At 47.6% G+C, this 21650-nt stretch overlaps 1 protein-coding gene across 6 annotated transcripts in view; it reads right to left on the bottom strand.

The window, feature by feature from the left end:
* The window catches only part of Sun1 (Sad1 and UNC84 domain containing 1), a 52532-nt gene extending 36882 nt beyond the window's left edge, over positions 1-15650 (bottom strand). For 4 of the 6 annotated variants that reach the window (XM_070033380.1, XM_070033384.1, XM_070033383.1 and 1 more), the window contains exon 1: positions 72-168. In XM_070033380.1, coding sequence (XP_069889481.1) covers positions 72-148 — 77 coding nt within the window. In that variant the 5' untranslated portion in view covers positions 149-168. Of the gene's footprint in view, positions 1-71; positions 169-15568 lie in introns of those variants that run through there. The other 2 variants (XM_070033379.1, XM_070033381.1) reach the window with 2 other exon arrangements.
* Positions 15651-21650: the final 6000 nt, after the last annotated feature.

The following is a 21650-nucleotide window of genomic DNA, read 5'->3' as shown; positions in this document are numbered from 1 at the left end:
GCAAGGCCCAGGAGGTACTGTGCACTGGGGAAGCGCACAGTCTCCATAGGCCGGGCAGCACCACAGCTCACCTGAGTGCGTAGGTGTAGCCGGTGTTCTCCGGCACACACTGGGGCGGGGTGTACGTGTGCAGTCGAGAAAAGTCCATGTTCACCGTCTCAGACCATGCTGCAGAGGGGAGAGAGAGGACTGTGGTTAGAGTTACCAGAACTCTAGTGACACAGACAGCAGCCACTGATTTTGACTTTTTTTTTTTTTAAAGGAGACAAGTTTTCTCACACCCCAGTCCAGGACAGCCTTCTGTTGAGTCTAGTTAACAAGATAGCTGGGTGTGGCGGTGGTGCACACCTGTAATACCAGCACTGGGAAAACAGAAGCTCAGAGTGAGACCCACCTCAAAAAAAAAACCAACCAACGAAAAAACCAAGACTAAAAAAAAAACAAAAGAAATCCTAAACAAGACTTGTTATTATAAAAACCGGTGCTTCCAAAGAATAACAAAAGTAACTCAGAGCCCTTTTAAAAGTGTAGTTTCAAACACCTGAAAGTGTTTATCTTTGGAAATAAGGTTTTTACTGTTAGGATAAAATAGAAGTTATTTTTATTTTCAGAGTCAAAAGGTAGCAGGGCAGTTCTTTCCTGGCTAGCACCTCAGCCAGAAAACTAGCCAGACATGAACAGATGAATTATGAAAATGCTCAGGGCACTGTTTACACTTCTCCCCCACACACAGCCAACACAGATTGTTTTTAAAGAACGGGACGTGAGCACATTGCTTCCCAGGCTGTCATCTTGGTTTCTTTGGAATGACTCTAACTTTGCTCTGGCTAAAAATATCCATGCGCGCGCGTGCGCACACACACACACACACAGACACACACACACTCATATACTTTGACTTTTTTGAAGTCTTCATAATAGTATTATGAATTATAACCTATTGTTGAAAATTCCATAGAAAATAAACTAAAAATAACATCTTAGAATATATATACACGGGTATAAAATGCATACATATTACATATAATGGTGCAGACCTGTAGTCCCATAATATATACTTTACACATGTATGTATTTTTTTTTAACTTTTTTTATTTTTGGTCAGTCGTGGGGCCTGAACTCTGGGCCTGGGCGCTGTCCCTCAGCTCAGCAGCTCAAGGCGAGCACTCTACCACTTGAGTCACAGCACCACTTCTGGCTTTTTCTGCTTATGTGGTGTTGAGGAATCAAACCTAGGGCCTCATGCATGCAAGGCAAGCACTCTACCACTGAGCCACCTTCCCAGCCTACATGTATGTATTTTATGTATATACTTATACACATATAGATAAAATGTGTAAGTGGCTGAATTCTAGGAACTAAAAAGTACTTCACCTCATTTTCTTTAAAATAGCCCAGATTGTTTTAAAAAGTAAATACTCACAAAGACCACTGTGTATATCTAAAACTTCTGGCCATGTGTAGTAGTACATACTTGTAATCTCAGTACTTGGGAGGCAGAGGCAAGAGAATCACAAATTCAAAGCCAGTCTTGGAGACCCTTCTTCAAAAAAAAAATTGGTTTTAAACTGCATCTACTGATTTCTTCTCTTCTTTGGACTTTTTGAGACAAAGTCTCACAATGTCATCCAGGGTGTCCTCCAGATCCTGACTCAAGCGTTTACCTTCGCCTTCTGAGTGGCCGGGATTGCAGGTCTGCACCACCATGCCTAGCACCTCTACTAACACCACGGATTACAGAATCCCACACGTGGAGACAACCTGGAAAGCGTCACTCCTTCTCAAACCCCAGGCCCACCGGCCCTGCCAAGAGCACACCTCTGCAGGTATGGTTCATTCCTCTACACCTCCATGAAGTCTGCCCAGTAAAACGAACTATGTTCAGGTATGAACTTGGCACATAGTACTTCCCTTTTTCTACCTGAATGGACACCTAAACCAGCACAGAAGAGAATGAAGAAGTGTTTCAATCTCTACTCTGGTTGTGCGGGTGGGTGTCTGTGGAACCAGGCCCCGCCCCAGGTGCAAGATAATAAAGGTTCTGCTTGCCCTGTGTTTGGCAATAATTTACTGAGCAACCGTGAAGTTCTGGGCTGAGTAACTGGGTTGGCATTCAGGGACATCCACAAAGTGGTCTTTTTTTGGCAGTAGTGGGGTCTGAACTGTGGGCCTGGACGCTGGACCTCAGCTCTTCAGCTCAAGGCTAGCTAGCACTCTACCACTTGAGCCACAGTACTACTTCCGGCTTTTTCTGCTTATATGGTGCTGAGGAATCCAACCCAAGGCCTCATGCATGCAAGGCAAGCACTCTACCACTGAGCTACTTTCCCAGCCCCACGGCGTCTTCTTGTCCTCTTCAGTCCCTCACTGTCTAAAGCACACTTGCTAGCTTTACTTTCCCCAGTGACTTCTCTGACCACTTGACTGTGCCAGCCCTGTTTACCATTACTGCACCTGAGCTTCTCTATGGGGGATGACACATACTTGGTGAAGCAGACTGTAAACATTATGTCAACCTTTAGTTCTCAGATCCTGGAGTTCCTGCCATACAGCTGGCCCCTTCCTCTCTCCACCTAGACCCACCTGAGCTCCCACCTATCTGATTTCCTATCCCCAGACCCCGCTGCTACCTAGATAGTGGAGGGTGCCATGTGCTCCCTCTCCTCTAATAAACACTGTAATAATCTTTCTCCTGTGCCAGCCCTGGCAAATAGATATTTCTTCAAATAGCTAGTCTGAAAGACTCACAGAGGAGACAAGGTCTGCGTTTGTTATCAGAACAGTAAGAAAAATATTCAACCCAGACTGTCCATAGATGTTTGATACAAAGGTGACATGGAGAGAGGTCTGTCTTCAAGCCTTGATCTCTTCACTCTGCCAGCTCCTCCTGCCTGCTGCCTGCCCAGGCCTTATAACCTGTGTGATCTTGTTCACAATCACCCCTCCTGAAGGTAACAACTAACTTGAGACCAACTTGGTGCAGGACACAGAAACCAGAGCTGGGTCTGCCTCAGCTCAGGGCACCCTGTGGCCCAAGTTCTCAGGTGTCAGCTGAGTGCTTGAGACATGGAGCCAAGATAAATGTCCGCAGTAGAAACAGCTCTGCCTTCCAAGTTAGGGAGACAGCATTGACCACTGGCCAAGAAAACACAAGATCAATGACAGAGAAGGAGAGGTAACCTGTTCAGGTACAAACTTCCTTCCAGATCTGAGGAGGTATCTTTCAAACTTAGATGTCAAGAGTATTCTTAAATGATTCTGCATTTCTCCCGTTAACACTATTTCCATATTATATGGTGGGAATAAAAACAAAGTTTAGTCCACCAAGGAGCTGGTGGCGCACACCTGTAATTCTAGCTATCCAGGAGCCTGTGTTCAGGCCTGTGTTCAAAGCCAGGCCAGACAGAAAGTCCCTGTGAGAATTTTATCTCCAATAAACTACTCAGAAAAAGCTGGAAGTGGCACTGTGGCTAAAGTGGTAGAGCACTAGCCTTGAACACAAAGAGGCTCAGGGACAGTACCCAGGCCCTGAGTCCAAGCCCCACAACCACCACCAACAGCAAAAAGTTTAGTCCATGAGAACTTTGGTCAAAACATCCTCCATAGGTGGGTACCAGTGGCTCACTCATATAATCCTAGCTCCTCAGGGGGGGCAAACTCACGGCTTAGAATGTCCCCAGTTGCCTCCTAGCAAACTAGAAAATGCCTGAAAAAAAAAAAAATCTCAATACACACAGGCTAAATAAAGTTGAAAATAGCTTCAAGCAAATGGCACAGAGCTAAGGAACAGAATAAAACGAGGACTCGGAAATAAAATCAGTGCACAATCTGTTGTCCAAAGAAAGCTGAAAAAGGCAAGCTTTAAAATTGGAATGGCACTTCCTTCCACCCCCGAAGACAGGGCACATTGGGCCCTGTGGCTGGTGCAGTGATTTATGTGGTGCATTGTCACTGCAGGTAGGCCAGGAACCTTCCACAGGGAGACCAGGGCATGTTCCCCTTAAATGGCTTGGCACCTCAGCACAAGACCAAGCCCCTGTGACAAGCTTCCTCTAGCTCTCCAACAAGAGCCTTCTGTACAGGCCTTAACCCTCAGAGCACTCTGAGCTCTACCCCACACCAGGTCAACATGAGCAGGTGGGTTCTTCTTTCAAGACCCTTCCAGGCAGATGCTTATTTGGATCTTGGTCTCTGGAGCAGGTACATGGGAACCTTTTCTGTTCCAAGGGCCACTGCATATTTATAACATCATTCACAGGCCACAGAAATGATTGGTGCCACGGAAGAGCTGCTGGTGGTTGTAGGGCTTGAACTCGGGGCCTGGACGCTGTCCCTGAGCTCTTTTGCTCAAGGTTAGCACTCTACCACTTGAGCCACAGTGTCACTTCCAGCCCTTTCTGTTTATGTGGTCCTGAGGAATCGGACACAGGGCTTCACGCATGCTAGGCAAGGCAAGCACGCTACCTAAGCTACATTCCTAGCCTTTTTGTGTCTTTTTTTTTTGTTTCTGGGTTTTTTTTTTTTTTTTGGTGGTCATGGGGCCTGAACTCTGGGCCTGGGCACTGTCCCTCAGCTCTTCAGCTCAAGGTTCACACTCTACCTCTTGGGCCACAGCACCACTTCTGGCTTTTTCTACTTATGTGGTGCTGAGGAATCAGGGCCTCATGCATGCAAGGCAAGCACTCTATCACTGAGCCACCTTCCCAGCCCTTGTGTCGTTTTTTGTTGTAGTTGTTTTTTCCAGGCAGACACCCAAATCTCTTTGATTGGGGTTGGGGAGGAGGGAGAGGATGAGCCTCTGGGGGCATGCCTGGGGCCCTCATTGCACAGCTTGTACACTGGCTCTACCTCTGGAATCCTGAGGCTTCATCACATCTGGAAACTTTGTGTCGTTTTTTAAGATAAGAGCTTTACAAACTTTCCTACCCAGGCTGGCTTTGAACCTCCATCTTCAGATCTCAACCTCCTGAGTAGCTAGGATGACAGGCGTGAGCCACTGGCAATGGGCTCCAGCTTGGTTTTCAACAGCAGCTAGGCTGCTATCAGGCAGTTCCTTAAGTAGATGCCATAAATTGCACAAGCAGTGCTATAAAACACTTTGGTATTGGCACTGTGGCACTTGCTATAATCCCAGCATTTAGGTATCTGATGTTGGAGAATAAAGGTTACAAGATCAGCTTGGGCTAAATGGTGAGATACTAGTCTCGTCAGTCAGTACTAAATGTTTAACATAAGTACTATGCTTTAAAACTGTTGAAACTAAATAAACTAGAGATTTTTTCTTGCAGACTAAAAATAATAAGCCAGATACCAGTGGCTTACATCTACAATCCTAGCTATTTGGGAGGCTGGGACCTGAGAAACATGGTTTAAAGCCAGCCTGAAGCTGGACTCTGGTGGCTCATGCCTGTAATCCTAGCTACTCAGGAGATCCCAGGTTCAAAGCCAGCCCAGGCAGGAAAGCCAGTGAGACTCTTATCTCCAATAAACCACCAGAAAACCAAAAAGTAGAGCTGACTCAAGTGGTAGAGCACTCGCCTTGAGCTGACGAACTCAGGGATGACGCCCAGGCCTAGAGTGAAAAGCCAGCCTGAGTAAACAAATCCTTTGGAGGCCTTTATCTCCAGCAAAAAGCTGGACTTGAATTCAGTGCCTGAAATTCTCCCTTGGCTTGCTCCCTAATGGCAGGCACTCTACCACTTGAGCCACCCCTCTAATCTGCCCAGGCTGCTGGCTTCGAAACACAATCCTTAGATCCCGGTCTCCTGAGTAGCTAGGATTACAGGCACAAGCCACTAAACCTGGCTGATAATGTACTATTTTTTTCTTTCTTTTTTGTTTTGATAATAGGGCTTGAGCTCAGAGCCTCTCACTTTTGCTCAGCTTGCTCCCTTCTGGCTAGCACTTTACTACTGGAGCCACACCATATTATATTCCTTATCCTTTCAGGGGCTTCATCTCTTCCTGTTGTCATAAAGAGCCATGATGGATGTGAGATATTGCTCTGACACACATATGCCAGGCATACCTTTGTTGCTCACCAGACCTAGGAGACCGGGCCAACCTAGGACTGTTGTCCCAAGCTCATCCTGCTTCTAGAAAGGTTTCTCTAACAAAGACCCAGGAATAGTCCACAGCAGCCCACTACTTGCTGTTAAGGCTTTTAGATGTCACGCCACTTATAATTTATTTAACCCATCTGCAATTCAAGCATGTATACAGGGAGGTCGGCCTCTGGTTTTACTTTGTATTGAGCATTTCTTACAGGTCCACCCACAAGTTACACATTCCCCCATCTAAGCGAACTCAGAAGGCTGTGTCCCTCTTCACACCTGTCTCCATCTTCCCATCTGGCCAGCTCTCTGCAAGTGCTTAGATAAGCTCCCTGTTTGTGTTCACCCTCAAGCCAGTACTTCAGAAAATGTGATCTGAACCATCAGCCTAATACACTCCCTTGAACTCCTACTGGCTCACCTTCAGGCTCCCTGATCACCTTGGTCTACACTGGGGCCCTCCCCTCACATTCTACCCACCCCCATGCACCTCTCTTCAACTCTGGCCTTGCAGTTTGTGTCCTCCCATCTGGGCTGCCACCTTCTTCCCTGACCCCTGTCCCCCTCCTCTGGCTCTCGTTATATCCAAGCTGACCAACCACACCCTGAAGATCATCTGAGCCTACCTCCAAGTGTCCCCAGCTGGGGAGGGACCCATCTAGTGCTACTCCTCAAGGTGTCTTTCTCTTGGTGGGATACCCAGCACCGTGAGTGTCCAGGATGGGGGCACATGCAGTCATGCATGGTATGTTGTGTTGTTAGGCTGAAATTACCTGCACACACACATTCCCACCTGTCTGATGGTACCCTGGAAATATCACATCCAAAGTACTATAAAGAGGGCTAAGAAGGTCGCTTAGTGGTAGAGTGTTTTTCTAGCATGTATGAAGCCAGAAGTGGCACTATGACTCAAGTGACTGCTAACCTTAAGCAAAAGCAGCTCAGGGACAGCGCCCAAGCCCTGAGTTCAAGCCCCAGGACTGGAAAAAAAACAACAACACTAAAACACCAAAAAAAAAAAAAAACCCAAAGTGCTATAAGGTCATAGGAAAGCAAGAAGGAATGTCATACCCAAGTCCTGTTTGCTCTTCTTCCTATACTTGGCTCATCTAGCTAGAAGCAGTGGGCCAGCTTTGTTGCAGCTATAACTCACCCACAGCCTTGCACTGTGTCCTCCTTCCCAGGAGGCTCCCGGTTAAAGGTGAGCACAGTCTAACACTGAAGCAGCATGCTTCAAAGAAATCATTAACCTATGTTTTTCTTTTTCTTTTTTTTTGGGGGGGGGTCCAGTCGTGGGGCCTTAACTCGGTCTGGGCACTGTCCCTCAGCTCTTCAGCTCAAGGCTAGCACTCTACCACTTGAGCCACAGCGCCACTTCCGGCTTTTTTCTTTCTGCTTATGTGGTGCTGAGGAATTGAACCCAGGGCCTCAGGCATGCAAGGCAAGCGCTTTACCACAGAGCCACCTTCCCAGCCCCACTATGTTTTTCATATGCTAGTCATCTTCCTTTTACAATTAAAAGTCAAAATAAGCTGGGTGCTGGTAGCTCATGACAGTAATCCTAGCTACTTAGGAGAATCAAGGTCCAAAGCCAGGAAATTCCTGAAGACTCTTATCTACAGTTAATCACCAAAAAGCCAGAAATAGAACTGTGGCTCAAGTGATAGAGCACTAGCCTTGAGCACAGCTCAGGGACAATGCCCAGACCCTGTGTTCAAGCCCCAGGATAGGCACCAGAAACAAAAAAAAAAACAAAATAAAAATCAAAATAAGCTCATCTCTGGTGGCTCACATCTGTAATAGCAGATACTCAAGAGGCTGAGATCTGGGGATTTCAGTTTAAAGTCAAGCCACACAGAAATGTCCATAAGATGGGGCTGGGAAGGTGGCTCAGTGGTAGAGCACTTGCCTTGCATGCATGAGACCCTGGGTTCGATTCTTCAGCACCACATAAGTGAAAAGAAAAAAGCCAAAAGTGGCGCTGTGGCTCAAGTGGTAGAGCGCTAGCCTTGAGCTGAAGAGCTGAGGGACAGCAACCAGGCCCAGAGTTCAGGCCCCACGACTGGACCCCCCCCCCAAAAAAAAAGAAATGTCCATAAGACTCCATCCTGTGAGGGGCAGAGGGAGAAGGGAGGGAGGAGTTGGGAAAGTGGGAAGGAAAAGAGAATGGTAGGGGAAAAATAAAGGAGGGTATAACAATGCTCGATAGGAAATGGACTCATTACCTTGCTCATGTAACTGCAACCCCTCTGTACAGTATCTTTACAATAAAAAATATATATTAAGAAAAAAAAAAGACTCCATCTCCAAACTAGCCAGAAGAAGGCATGGCTCAAGTGGTACAGGACCATCCAGATGAGCAAATAAGCAGAACACTCAAAGCTTTGAGTTCAAGTCCTGGTACTGAGGAAAAAAAATAAAAATAAGCTCAAGGCACTCAGTTCAAACCCCAGTACCTCCAAAATAAGCAAAACTAAACAGAAGGATTAGGCAGCCAGATAAGGTGCTGTTTTGCCCCCAAGGGTCCTTTTACTGCCTTCAGGGAACCACAGGGGTAGTAGATACACTCTCACTCTTTCGGCCTGCAGTTTGACTCTGCACAAAGGTCAAAGCAACTGTCACAGGGGTCTTGACTCCAACACTAAAATTCCCCACAGCAGCCATCCCTTATGCAATCACATAGAGCCCACCTAACCAGTCTGCTGACTAAAGGGCAAATGCAAGCTGTGAGGCTGACCAGTTATACAAGTTGTTTACTGAAGTAGAGCCAATTATAACATATAATTACAAATACACACTTTTATAAGCTGCAACATCATGTGCTGTATTTTTCTCATCTGTTGCCTCCTGGCTTATTTTGGCCCAATGGAAATGATCGGCTTCAAATGCAGAGCCAGCATGCACAGATTCTGGGAAATCAACTGAGTAAGCAATTCTAAATTTCAGTGCGCTCCAAACTTAGGGCAAGGGGAGAAGAGAATGAGAGCGTGTGGTCACCAGTTTCTCAGAGAGCAGGAGGGCCTGCCTGAGAGTCAAGAGGACAGCTCAAGCACAAACCAAAAAGGTTGGGGGTGCGGCTCTGGAGGAAGGTTCTGGGTTCAATCCTCAGCAGGTAAACAATGGGCAGCCCATAGCAGGACCACCCTCCCGGCTCTGCTCCTAGCACAGCACTTAGCAGTGTAGAGGGAGCTTCCTTACTCCAGACTGCCAGGCCTGAGGCTGCAGTGGCTTAGAACCACACCCTGACACCTTTAGGACTGGTCAAGGTGTAAGATAAGAGAAGCCAGGCTAAATGGAGGGCAGCTACTTACTGTGACACAACCACAGTTAGACTGGCTTTGTTTACAGAAGCTGAAAATGCTAAGAATGGGTGCCATTATTGAAGAAGCCTTTTTTCTTTTTCCCTTTGTATGTGTCTGTGTGCACTGGGTTTTAAACTCAGGGCCTTTCATTTTTTTTCTTCAAGGCTGGTTGCTCTAACACTTGAGTCACACCTCTTCTTCTAGCTTTTTGCTGGTTAATTGAAGGTTAAGTCTCAGATTCATCGGCCTGGGCTGACTCTAAACCATGTTCCTCAGCTCTCAGCCTCCACAGTAGCTAGGATTACAGATGAGAGCCACTGGGGCCTGGCTGAAGAGTCCTTTTGATTGTCATAAACTCAGGACTAGGGGGCAACGGTTATGGGCTGACAACATGCTCCATTAAATAATGGCATTCTTTGAAAATAGGTCACCCAGGAATTTCCAGTTTAAAATGCTGTGCTATGTAACAGAGGGAAGACAGGAGGAGGACACAGAGTAAGTGGGAAATGGAACAATATACAACAAAGGGACCCATCAGCTGCACTGGACATAAAAGAAAAAGAACTAAGCAACCCAAAGACAGCGATGGGAAGGAGGAATGAGAGGGAAAGAGGGAACAGCCTACACTAAGCAAAAGGAAGGGAAATGTAAACATCATCTGATGTGGAAAAAAATAATTTGCATTGTCAAAGCTCATAGAATTCACGAACTTTACAGACCATGATAATGACAATGTGCCTTGTGAAGGTTAAAATGTGTTTGTGACTTTAAATATCACTATTCTACAATACTGTGAAGTATGTGAAATTTATATAATTGCCTAATCTCAATTTAAAAAAAAAATTAGAGAAGGGATGAGTTGGGAGCGATGAGTGACAATGTTGTCAGACACCTTGTAGAATGGGAACTTCTTTGTACAACTACTTAAAGATAATAATTGTAAAAAAAATTGTTTAAATGCTGTGCTAAACAAGACCTCAGAATCTAGTATCTTCCAGATGTCCCTTTGAAAAAAGATAAATCCATAAGAACAAAAAGAAAGCCAAAGCAAAAAAGTGTTAGAAGTTAGATGAGAGAAAACTGAGTAAAAGGTAGAAAAGCTCACGATCAGCTTGCAGTGGGGAGTGCTGACAAGCATCTTTTTTTTTTTTTGCCCAAGGATTCCCAAAGACTGAAGAACTGGTGGTACCTACTGTCCCCAGGGAAGTGGGGCTATGAGATAAAACTGAAATACAGGAAAAACTGGAGCTTTGTAGTCTGCTGAAGATGCACCTAGGCAAAACCATGCATGCCTGATCACCTCAATAGGTGCAGAAAACACACTGGAGAATGCCCACATCCCATTATGACAAAGTACTCAACCAGTCAGCAGTGGGAGGATCCCAAGTTCCAGGTCAGCCTGGGTTAATACTTAGGCTAAGACCTTGTCTTAAAAAAAAAAAAAAAAAAAGCTGGGCACCGGTGGCTCATGCCTGTAATCCTAGCTACTCAGGAGGCTGAGATCTGAGTATCATGGTTCAAAGCCAGCCTGGGCAAGAAAGTCGGTGAAACTCTTATCTCCAATAAACCACCAGAAAACCAGAAGTGGCGCTGTAGCTCAAGTGGTAGAGCGTTAGCCTTGAGCTGAAGAGACAGCACTAAGGCCCAGAGTTCAAGCCCTAGGACCAAAAAAAAAAAAAAAAAGGGCTGGGAAGGTGACTCAGTGGTAGAGTGTTTGCCTCGCATGCATGAAGTCCTGGGTTCCATTCCCCAGTACCATATAAACAGAAAAAGCTGGAAGTGGTGCTGTGGCTCAAGTGGTAGAGTGCTAGCCTTGAGCAAAAAGAAGCATTAGGGACGATGCTCAGGCCCTGAGTTCAAGCCCCAAGATTGGTACATACACACACACACACACACACACTAAAAGAAGGGAGGGAGGCTAACCAGAAAACCAAAACCAAACAAAACAGAAGGGAACTTCTGCAACATGACAGGGCATCCATGCCAATCCCATGAAAGCTTCCTCTAAGATCCAAGAACAAGATAAGAATGTCCAGTTAACACTGCTGTTCTGACATTTGTCTTGAAAGGTTGAGCTATAGCAATTATTCAAGAAAAAGGATAAAAAGGCATAGACATCAAAAGAAATGAAATAAAATGACTTTGGATGACATGACCTCATATGCAGAAAACCTAAAACCCACAGAAATGACCTATTAGATACTAAACAAATGCAGCAAAGTTAGAGTACAAGGCCAACACACAAGAGCCAGTTGTTTCTCTGAACAGGACCCAAAGAATTTAAAAGTGAATTAAGAATAACAATTCCTCTTACAATAGCATCAAGGAATAGAAGAAGCCTCGAGGATAAAGTAAATGGCTTGGGAAGGTGGATGGCTCACTGTAGACTGCTTGCCTTGCATGCATGAGTCCCCGGGTTCCATTCCTCAGCACCACATAAAGAGAAAAAGCCAGAAGTGGTGCTTTGGCTCAAGTGGTAGAGTGATAGCTTTGAGCTGAAGAGTTGCGGGATAGTGCACAGGCCCAGAGTTCAAGCCCCAAAACTGACCCCCCCCCAAAAAAAGAATAAAGCAAATAAAGCTGGGCACCGGTGGCTCATGCCTATAATCCTAACTACTAAGGAGGCTGACATCTGAGGATTAAGGCTCAAAGCCAGCCAAGGCAGGAAAAGCTGTGAAACTCTTATCTCTAATAAACCACCAGAAAACCGGAAGTGGCATTGTGGCTCAAGTAGTAGAGTGCTAGCCTTGAGCTGAAGATCTGAGGGACAACGCTCAGGCTGAGTTCAAGCTCCATGACCAGCAAAAATGTAAACACCACCTGATGTAGGAGAAATAATTGTATTGTCAAAGCTCATAGAATTCACAAACTGTATAGACCTTGATGACAATTCACCTTGTGAAGGTTAAAATGTGTTTGCAACTTTAAGTATCACTATTCCACAATACTGTGAAATATGTGAAATTTATGTAATCACCTAATCTCAATTTTAAAAAAAAAGTGAGAAAGGATGGGTTAGGAGCCAGGGGTGACAATGTTATTAAGACACCCATATTCATATACTGTTTTGTAGAATGGGAACTTCTTTGTATAACTACTTAAGACAACAATAAAAAGTGTTAAAAAATAAAGCAAGTAGACAAGGCTTATACACTGAACACCACAAAGCTGCTGCAAGAAGTGAAAAAGGCAAACTTCCACAAATTTCAAGACTAAGCATCTTGATGGCCATAGTGACCTACAGATTCACTATGCCCCCTATCAAAACCCAATGGCCATTCTCTATGGAAAAAAGCCCATCCTCAAATTTACATCCAATGAAAACAGAATGGTGGGAAAATCAAAGTTACAGGAATCACAGCTACTAATTTCAAATTTTAAGGACCAAGTTCCCACATGCCAGGGAATGCCCCCAACCCTCTACCACACAGCATACCCAAATGAACTCTACAGTAAACACTTACTTTTAACTCTATAACCACTTTTGGGCCTCCTATCTGGCTACTCCTATCTGCTCAGCCTGAACCTTAGCCTCTCTGGACACCAGAAGCTGACTTATTCACTGGGAAGTCACAATTACTCCATGTCTCTCTGGAGCCTTAAATTCATTTTGACAGGGTCTCACTATGTACTCAAGGCTGACTTTGAACTCATCATGTAGCCAGGCTAATCTTGAACTTGTGATCTTCCCATCCCACCTCCCTAGTGTTGGGAATAATATGAGTGTCTTGTATCTGTACATGGCAGAAGGTGGAAGAGCCAGCTTATTTACCTCAGCCTTTCTGAGGCCCTAATGCATCCACTGAAAACAGCCCTCATTGCTTAGCCACCGAATGTCTCAGTACTGCTATGCCAAGTATGAGATATTTAGACCAATAAAATTACAAGACTCGCCGGGTACCGGTGGCTCATGCCTGTAATCCTGGCTACTCAGGAGGCTGAGATCTGAGGATCGAGGTTCAAAGCCAGCCTGGGCAGGAAAGTTCATGAGACTCTTATCTCCAATAAACCACTAGAAAACCAGAAGTGGTGCTGTGACTCAAGCGGTAGAGCGCTCGCCTTGAGCTGAAGAGCTGAGGGACAGTGCCCAGGCCCAGAGTTCAAGCCCCACCACCAACCTCCCCCCCCAAAAAAAAAATTCACAGGACTCTAAAAATAAATAAGTGCTTAACATCAAACATGGCCAAAGATCCTTACGTCTGACAACAAGCTTTTTGCTGTTGTTTAATTTTTTTTTTTTTTGGGGGGGGGGGTGGGAGGAGGTTATACTCCAGGTGATCAAGCAAATACTTGTACCAAAAAGCCCATGGGGCAGATGCTTGCACTGGCAAAGTCTGGCACATCAACACCACACAAAAGAACAAGCACAGGCACATGCTACACGCTACAGCATGAACTTGAGGACACTGTACTACATGAAAGCAGCCAAACCCAGAGCTACTATCCATGAATATGAAATGTTCAGAGGAGGAAAAGTTCATGGGCGGAGAAGAGGGGATAATCCCATTGTGGGGGAAGGAAAATGGGGAGGACCTGCTGAGTGGGTGTGGGTTTCTGTTCTGAGTGATGAGTTTGGGAACTAGATAATGATGATAGTTGCACAACACCATGAAAGTACTGAATCCACTCAACAGTTGAAAATGGTCTCAAGTCAACTTTATGTGTATTTTACCACAAAAAAACACCACCTCAAAAAAGCAGCAGTTAGGTGGCTCAGTGGTAGAGCACCTGCCTTGCATGCATGAGGTCCTGGATTTGATTCCTCAGCACCACATAAGCAAAAAAAGCCCGAAGTGGCACTGTGGCTCAAGTGGCAGAGTGCTAGCCTTGAGCTGAAGAGCTGAGGGACGGCGCCCAGGTCCAGAGTTCAGGCCCCATGACTGGACCCCCCCCCAAAAAAAAGCAGCAGTCAGGTGCTGGTGCCTCACACTTATAATCCTACTCAGGAGGCTTAGATCTGAGGATAGAAGTTCAAAGCCAGCTTGGCTGGAAAAGTCCTTGAGAGTCCTATCTAATTAACCCACAAAATGCTGGAGGTGGAGTTGTGGCTTAAGTGTCAGCCTTGAATGAAAAAGCTAAGGGTCAGTGCCCAGACCCTGAGTACATATGTACACACACACACCCCCCCCAAATGCTCTTCAAGAGCAACAGGTGATGGAGATCCAGGCTACACGGGCACAAGGCAAGCAGAGCACCTGAACTAGGGTACACACATTCCTCTTCCCCCAGCAGCTCAGGTGCTGTAGGACCAACAGACAACCAGACTTAGAATTAGAAACACATGAGAGTTTAGCTGACCGCAGCATCCAGGAGTAAGGACTCGTGGCCAAGTTTCAAAAGAGAAGGGGGGGTGGGGGGGGAAGAGGAAAAAGAGAAGGAAAACCTCGGGGAAATTTAAAAGGTGGTAGCCGAATTGAAATACAACACAACGCAGAGAGGAAAAAAGAAAAAGAAAAAGCGTGTCACCTTCCCAGCAAGTGGAACAGAATGCAAATGAGATCAGACTCGTGCCCAAATCGTAGTGGGGCATTTCCAAACCAACCAGATCTGCGACAGCCAGAAAGCCATGGGCAAGAGGAGGAGACGGGTGGAGAAACAACTGGAAAGAAATGGAGTAAAAAAAACAAAACAACACAACAACAACAAAAACACTGCTCCCAAGTAACCACCGTGAGTTTTATAACCGCAGCGGGACCCGCGCAACCGAGCGGGCCAGGGACAAACCGGTACGCTGGGCCGCGGACGCCTCGCGGCCCCCGGCCCGCAGCTGGGGTCCCCGCACCCCAGCGCCCCGCCCTGCGCCTCGCCGGGCACCTGGGGCACCTGAGCGCAGGCAGGGCGCGCCTGCGGGGCGGTCTGCGCCTGCGCACCGGGCTCAGGGGGGTCGGAGACGGGAGTTAGGAGACTTGAGGCACTGGGGGACGGTGCTGGGGGGGCACTAGGACACTCGAAGACGGGCGCTGGGGGTCCTGGATACAGGCGCATTGACTGGGACACCGGAGGGCGCCGCGGCCTGGCTGCCAAAGGGGTGCTAGGCGGGTCGGGGGCGGCGGCGGCCTTTGGCAGCTCCAGCGGCCTCGAAGAGCGGCTGGTCTCCGTCCCCTCTGCTAGGCACGTCGTCTGGGACGTACCTGATCTCCAAGGACGACCCCAGCCTCCCCACCCCACTCCCCAACCCCCGCCTTGGGTCACGACTCTCCAGCCGGTGCTCACCTGCCTCGCGCCGCCGCCTCAGGCCTCATCCGTGCCGCCCAGGCCGAGTACGGAGGCCCCGGGCCCGCTAGCCAATCACGCGCCGCTCCGGGGCCGGGGGCGGAAACAATATAGACGCTCGCCAATGCCGAGCGAGATACCTAAAGCTCTCAACCAATAAAAAGACGGATTTCCTCCGCGGGCGCCAGAGAGAACGAGCGCTGGGAGGGAGAGGGTGGGGCCGGGATTGCGTCACGAGGTGGGGCGGCCGCGCCCTAGGGAAGGCGACAACGCGCCTCGGGCGTCGGGGGTCATCTCTCCAGCGGCCGCTAGACGAGGGAGGAGTTGCGTCTCCGGGAGAGGTCACATCCCTGGGAGGGAGGGGTGGCACCTCGGACTGGGGTCAGGTCTGGAGAGGGGACCGCATCCCGGTCGCTTCGGGGAGGAGATCTGGGGAGGAGATCCGGGCAGGGCGGCATCCCGGGGAGGGGCCACACCTCGGGGAAGGACCCTGGGGAGGGCCCTGCCCTTAGCTTTGACCACTCAAGGCTGGCACTCTACCACTTGAGCTATACCTCCATTTATGGCTTTTTGCTGGCTAATTGGAGAGAAGAATCTCACAAACTTCCCTGCCCAGGCTAGCTTCGAACCGAGATCTTCAGATCTCAGCCTCCTGAGTAGATAGGAATACAGGCCTAGCAATCCAAGCAGCATAGCCAACGCTGTCTCTCATCAAGGAAAACTGAGTTAGGGGATCTAGAGGAAGATGAGGCACGTGGCCTGGGATTAGACACAGTTGGATACTGTTCTGCTAGACTCCCAGGAGAGAGGCCGGGGTGGGTTTCCCTGAGTAGATGAATAGCTAGGAATACAGGCATCAGCCACTGGTGGTCTGGCTTGCTGCAACTTTTGAGGTTCAGTCTGTTGCATGTAGTTGTACTCCTCCCCCTCCCAACCCCCCCATGTGAGTGTTTCACAATCTGTTGGTCTGTTCTTTTCACTAGTTGAGGAGTCTGTGAAAGGTGTTTTTGGTTTTTCTTTGCCAGTCTTGGGGCTTGAATTTGGGGACTGGGCACTGTCCCTGAGCTGCTTTTGCTCAAGGCTAGCACTCTACCACTTGAGCCACTGCACTACTTCTTGCTCTTTCTACTTATGTGGTCCTGAGGAATCAAACCTAGGGCTTTATGCATGCTAGGCAAGCACTCTACCACTAAGAAACATTCCCAGCCCACTTTTGTTGTTGTTGTTGTTTGTTTTTATATGAGGACCAGAGAGTAGATATTTAAGGCTTCTTAGTCACTGGGTCTCTGTGGCAAATGCCCAGGTCTGCTGTCAGGGAATCTGTGTCAGTGTCTGTGAAACCCCATGGGGCCATTGCCTGGCTCTACAGGATCCAAGGGCCCTGGTTTGCTGAGCAGAGGAACAGCTGAAGGACTGACTGCCAGGTTGTTTGCATTTGAGCTGTTCTGAATGAAGCCTCTTATAAACGGAAAGGCAGGTGTTTGTGGACTTTTTTTTCTTAATTATTGTTTGGATACACACACTTTGGCTTTTTAAAATAGTGCATTTGCGTAGCTGATCCATCTGTTGCTGGTCCAAGCCTGAATCAGAGCTGCTACTCAGTCCATTCTGCTTGAGGAAATTTATGGCAGGCAGTTGCACCCTCCCTAACTGTCCCCACGGAACATTCAGTACTACGATCTCATCCTGACAGTGCTGGCCACCACCTTGTCCATTTTAGAAGCAAGTGTAGCACCCCTTAAGTACTTGGTCTGTGGGGCACACTGTGAAAAAATGGGAATAAGAAGATGGAGTTGGGTGCAGTGGCTCACACCTCTAACTCCTAACTACTCAGGAGGCTGAGATCTGAATATTATGGTGTGAAGACAGCACAAGGAAGAAAAGTCCTTTAGACTCGATCTCCAATTAACCAGCAAAATGCTGGAGTGGAGGCATGGCTCAAGTGGTAGTGTGCCCGCTATGACCAAGAGAGCTGAATAGGAGCATGAGACTTTGAGTTCAAGCCCCTGTACTGACACAAAAAAGAAGTTAGGGAGGGAAGATGGAGGGTATGATCGCAGAGAGTCGAGGACTCTGGGTTGGCCTTCATTTCCCAGGGTAAGTGTACAACCTCACATCAAAGAAAGATATAGAGCTGGGAACACTGGTTGTTCATACCTGTAATCCTAGCTATTCTAGGATTTTCAGGAGGCTGAGTTCTGAGGATCATGGTTCAAAGACAGCCTGCGCAAGAAAATCTGTGAGACTTTTTTTCTTCTTTTTTTGGTCAGTGGTGGGGCCTGAACTCCCGGCCTGGGTGCTGTCCCTGAGCTCTTCAGCTCAAGGCTAGGGCTCTACCACTTGAGCCACAGTGCCACTTCCAGCTTTTTCTGCTTATGTGGTGAGGACTCGAACCCAGGGCCTCATGCATGCAAGGCAAGCACTTTACCCCTGAGCCACCTTCCCAGCCCTCTGTGAGACTTTTATCTCCAATAAACTACCAAACAACTGCAAGTACAGCTGAGGTTCAAGGAATACAACCCCAGCCTTGATTGAAAAAGCTAAGGGACAGTAGTCAGGACCTGAGTTCAAGCCTTGGTACTGGCACCAAAAAAAACAAAAACAAGACCCTGAAAGCTGTAGGTGAGGTAATATATACCCTGTGTCCCTGAACCCATTCTACCTTCCCTACGCTGCTTAGCAATCCAAGTAGCATAGCCAGTGCTGTCTCTCATCAAGGGAAACTGAGTCAGGGGGTCATGATAGAATCCTGTCTAAAGGAAGATGAGGCACGTGGCCTGGGATTAGACAGCTGGATAGTGTTCTGCTAGACTCCCAGGAGAGAGATCTGAGTAGGTTTCTCTGTGAACTGACACATCAAAATAAGTAGCAGGCTGGGCGCCAGGCGCCGGTGGCTCACGTTTGTAATCTTAGCTACTCAGGAGGCTGAGATCTGAGGATCGCAGTTCAGAGCCAGCCCAGGCAGGAAAGTCTTTCACAGACTTATCTCCAATTAACCACCAGAAAACAGGTGCTGTGGCTCAAGTGGTAGAGTGCTCGCGTTGAGCTGAAGACCTCAGAGACAGCTCCCAGGCCCAGAGTTCAAGCCCCACGACCAACCTCCTCCTCCCCCCCCCCCCCCCAAAAAAAAAAGAAAAAGGAAAAATAGGCTTGGTCTTTCAGTTGTAAACAGAACCAGACTTCACCCAGGGGAAGAGGACTGGCTAAGAAACCTAAGCCAAAGTGAAGGCTTGAAGCCCTCTCAATTGGTGTGTAGTGGGTGTGGCAGGACAGTCAAAAGGCAGGGCTTGTAGAGAGTTGGAGAAGGAAAATTCCCATGGAAAATTCCTAGGGGCCTCCTCCAGCTTCAGGAAATCCCTTTCTCCTAAGGAAATGATTTGACTTGTCCATATGCTGGGTCTACGTCTCCCTGTGATTAGCTTCTGGCTCCTGTTCTGGGCAGGGAAAGTACTTGGAGGGAAGTGGTTTCCACTGGCAGTGCCCTGTGGCTATGTAGGGCATGGAGTATGTGGGGGGGGTGAGGGGTGAGTCTTCCCAGAGGGATGACAGGAACAAGTCACAGAGCTGAGCCAATCTCTGCCAGCCTTTCCATCAACCACATCACACATACACTGTCAGTGCTAGTTGTTTGTTTCCTCCTCCTGTCTTCCTTCTTTTTCTTCTTCTTCTTCTTCTTTTTTTTTGCCTGTCATGGGGTTTGAACTCAAGGCCTGGACACTTTTGCTCTAGGCTAGCACTCTACCACTTGAGCCACAGCGGCAATTCTGGCTTTTTCTCTTTATGTGGTACTGAGGAATTGAACCTAGATTCATGCATGCTAAGCAAGAACTCTACCACTAAGCCACATTCCTAGCCCCCCCTTTTTTTTAACCTTTTTCCCCCTTCTCCTCTTCTTTTCTTCCACCTGCCCCCTCCTCCTTTTTCTTTTGTGTTAGTATTGGGGCTTGAACTCAGGTCCTGAGCACTGTCCTTTAGCTTTTTCAATTAAGGCTGGCACTCTACCACTTGGGCTACAGTTCCACTAGTGGCCTTTTACTGGTTAACCGGAGATAAGAATCTCCTAGGGCTAGCTTCAAAAACAAGATTCTCTGACCTCAGCCACCTGAGTATCTAGGATTTGATGTGTGAGACTCCAGCTCTCTGTCACTTTATTTCTTAGATAGGGTCTCCACTTTTGCCGGGGGCCAGCTTCAAACCACAGCCCTTCTGCCTAAGGCCACTTTGAGAGCTGAGACTACAGATAAACATCCCCTTAATAGGCACAAGCCTAGCTATTCAAAAAGCTTGAGTTCTGGCCGGGCGCTGGTGGCTCACGCCTGTAATCCTAGCTACTTAGGAGGCTGAGACCTGAGGATCGAGGTTCAAAGCCAGCCCGGGCAAGAGAGACCGTGAGACTCCTATCTCCAATAAAAACCACCAGAAAACCGGAAGTGGTGCTGTAGCTCAAGTGGTAGAGTGCTCGCCTTGAGCTGAAGAGCTGAGGGACAGCGCCCAGGCCCAGAGTTCAAGCCCCACGACCGACAAAAAAAAAAAAAAGCTTGAGTTCTGAGGATTGTTTTTAAAGCGAGCCCCACAGTAAAGTCTGTGAGATTCATCTCCAATTAACATCAAAAAGCTGGAAGTGGACAAGTAGCTTAAAATGAAAGAGCACTAGCCTTGAGCAGAGAGGAGCATGAGAGGTTCAGAGTTCAAGTCCCTGTATCTGCATGATAAACTAAAACCAAAAAACCCACAGTGGCATGCTTCTTTCTGGCCAGCAACGTAGCAGGACATCTTCACACTGTTTCCTTCTCTGGAAACTCCCCAGCCCTTTGCATATACTCTTCTTCATGCAGATAGTGAAGGCAACACAGCCAAATGTGTTACCCTCTCTAGGTGACCCAGCTTCACTCCTGCAAAGCACCCACACTTACCAGCAGCCCTAGGCTTTTAGACGTGGGAATAAGTTTCCGGCTCTCAAAAAATGCCTGTCCACTTGTGTCTACAGCTTATTTTGGCTGGCCAACTGTTTGATAATCAAGTCCTTTGCATCTATAAATGCATCGCGTGGGCTATCCTTGTCCAGAATAGCTGTTTTTAAACTTTCAGAAGCATATTGGAGGTCATGGTGAGCTAAATGTTCAGAGAAAATGATTTTAAAGCACAGAGAAAATTGAAAGTTGGAATCAGATCTCAGCCTCCTGAGTAGCTAGGATTACAGGTGTGAGTCACCAATGCCTGGTTCTTCAATATTTTTAGTGACCATCCTACACCTTTTCCAAGAACATAGGTGTTATGTGTATTCTGGTGCATACTGCAGACATGACTAAATCTGCTTTTCTAACTGGCAGCACGTGGACAATCTCATCTTTCTATAGATCTAGATCAGAGCTCAGCTCAAGAGTAGTCCAGGCTGGTCCCTGCTTCTCCTTTGGGTCTTGTTCATTAGGAGTACAGGCGGAAGAAAGTAGGTGGAGGGGTGGGGGAGATGGAAGCCTCGGACAGAGGCATAGACAAATTTAGACAAGGTGAAAGCTATTGAATATGAGGGGGGGAAGGGAAGTGGAGGACACATGGCTCAAAATAGGTGGCCAGAGACTGCAGAGGCAGCATGTCCCCAGGCTCAAGGCCCAGGGCAGGTCTGGAAAGCCAGAGATTCAGGGCTGGAGCAACTGCTTTGCCCCATACATACCCAGGGGAGCAAGAGCAACTGGCAACTAGAATGTTGCCTTGGCCTAAGAGCCAGAATCTTCTACTCTAGAAAAAAAGGCCTTTGCCAGAGGCTGGTAACTCCCTTCTGGGTGATGCCGGGTGTCTCCTTCCCCTAACACCTACCTAGTCCACAGCTTTCAAATCTGGAAGCCTGGGGGACTCTACTGGGACATAGAGCTAGCTCCTTGTCAGCGTCTGCTCACCAGAGGCTATGCAAGAAACCAAGTCACGTGGGAGATCCAAGACAATCCCTTGTCCCTAAGTAAGGAAACACTAAGTGTTAGAAATGGCTTGGATTGTTGGGTGTTCCATAGGATTAAGGACTCCAATTTGATAGGATAGGAACTTGGCAAGGAAAAATTTACTTCTGCAGATTTACTTACATCAATCA

This window comes from Dipodomys merriami, unplaced genomic scaffold (genome assembly GCF_024711535.1).
Source record: "Dipodomys merriami isolate MVZ:Mamm:240054 unplaced genomic scaffold, mDipMer1.0.p SCAF_22, whole genome shotgun sequence".
Classification (NCBI taxonomy): Eukaryota; Metazoa; Chordata; class Mammalia; order Rodentia; family Heteromyidae; genus Dipodomys; species Dipodomys merriami.
This window is presented reverse-complemented; position numbering and strand designations above follow the sequence as displayed.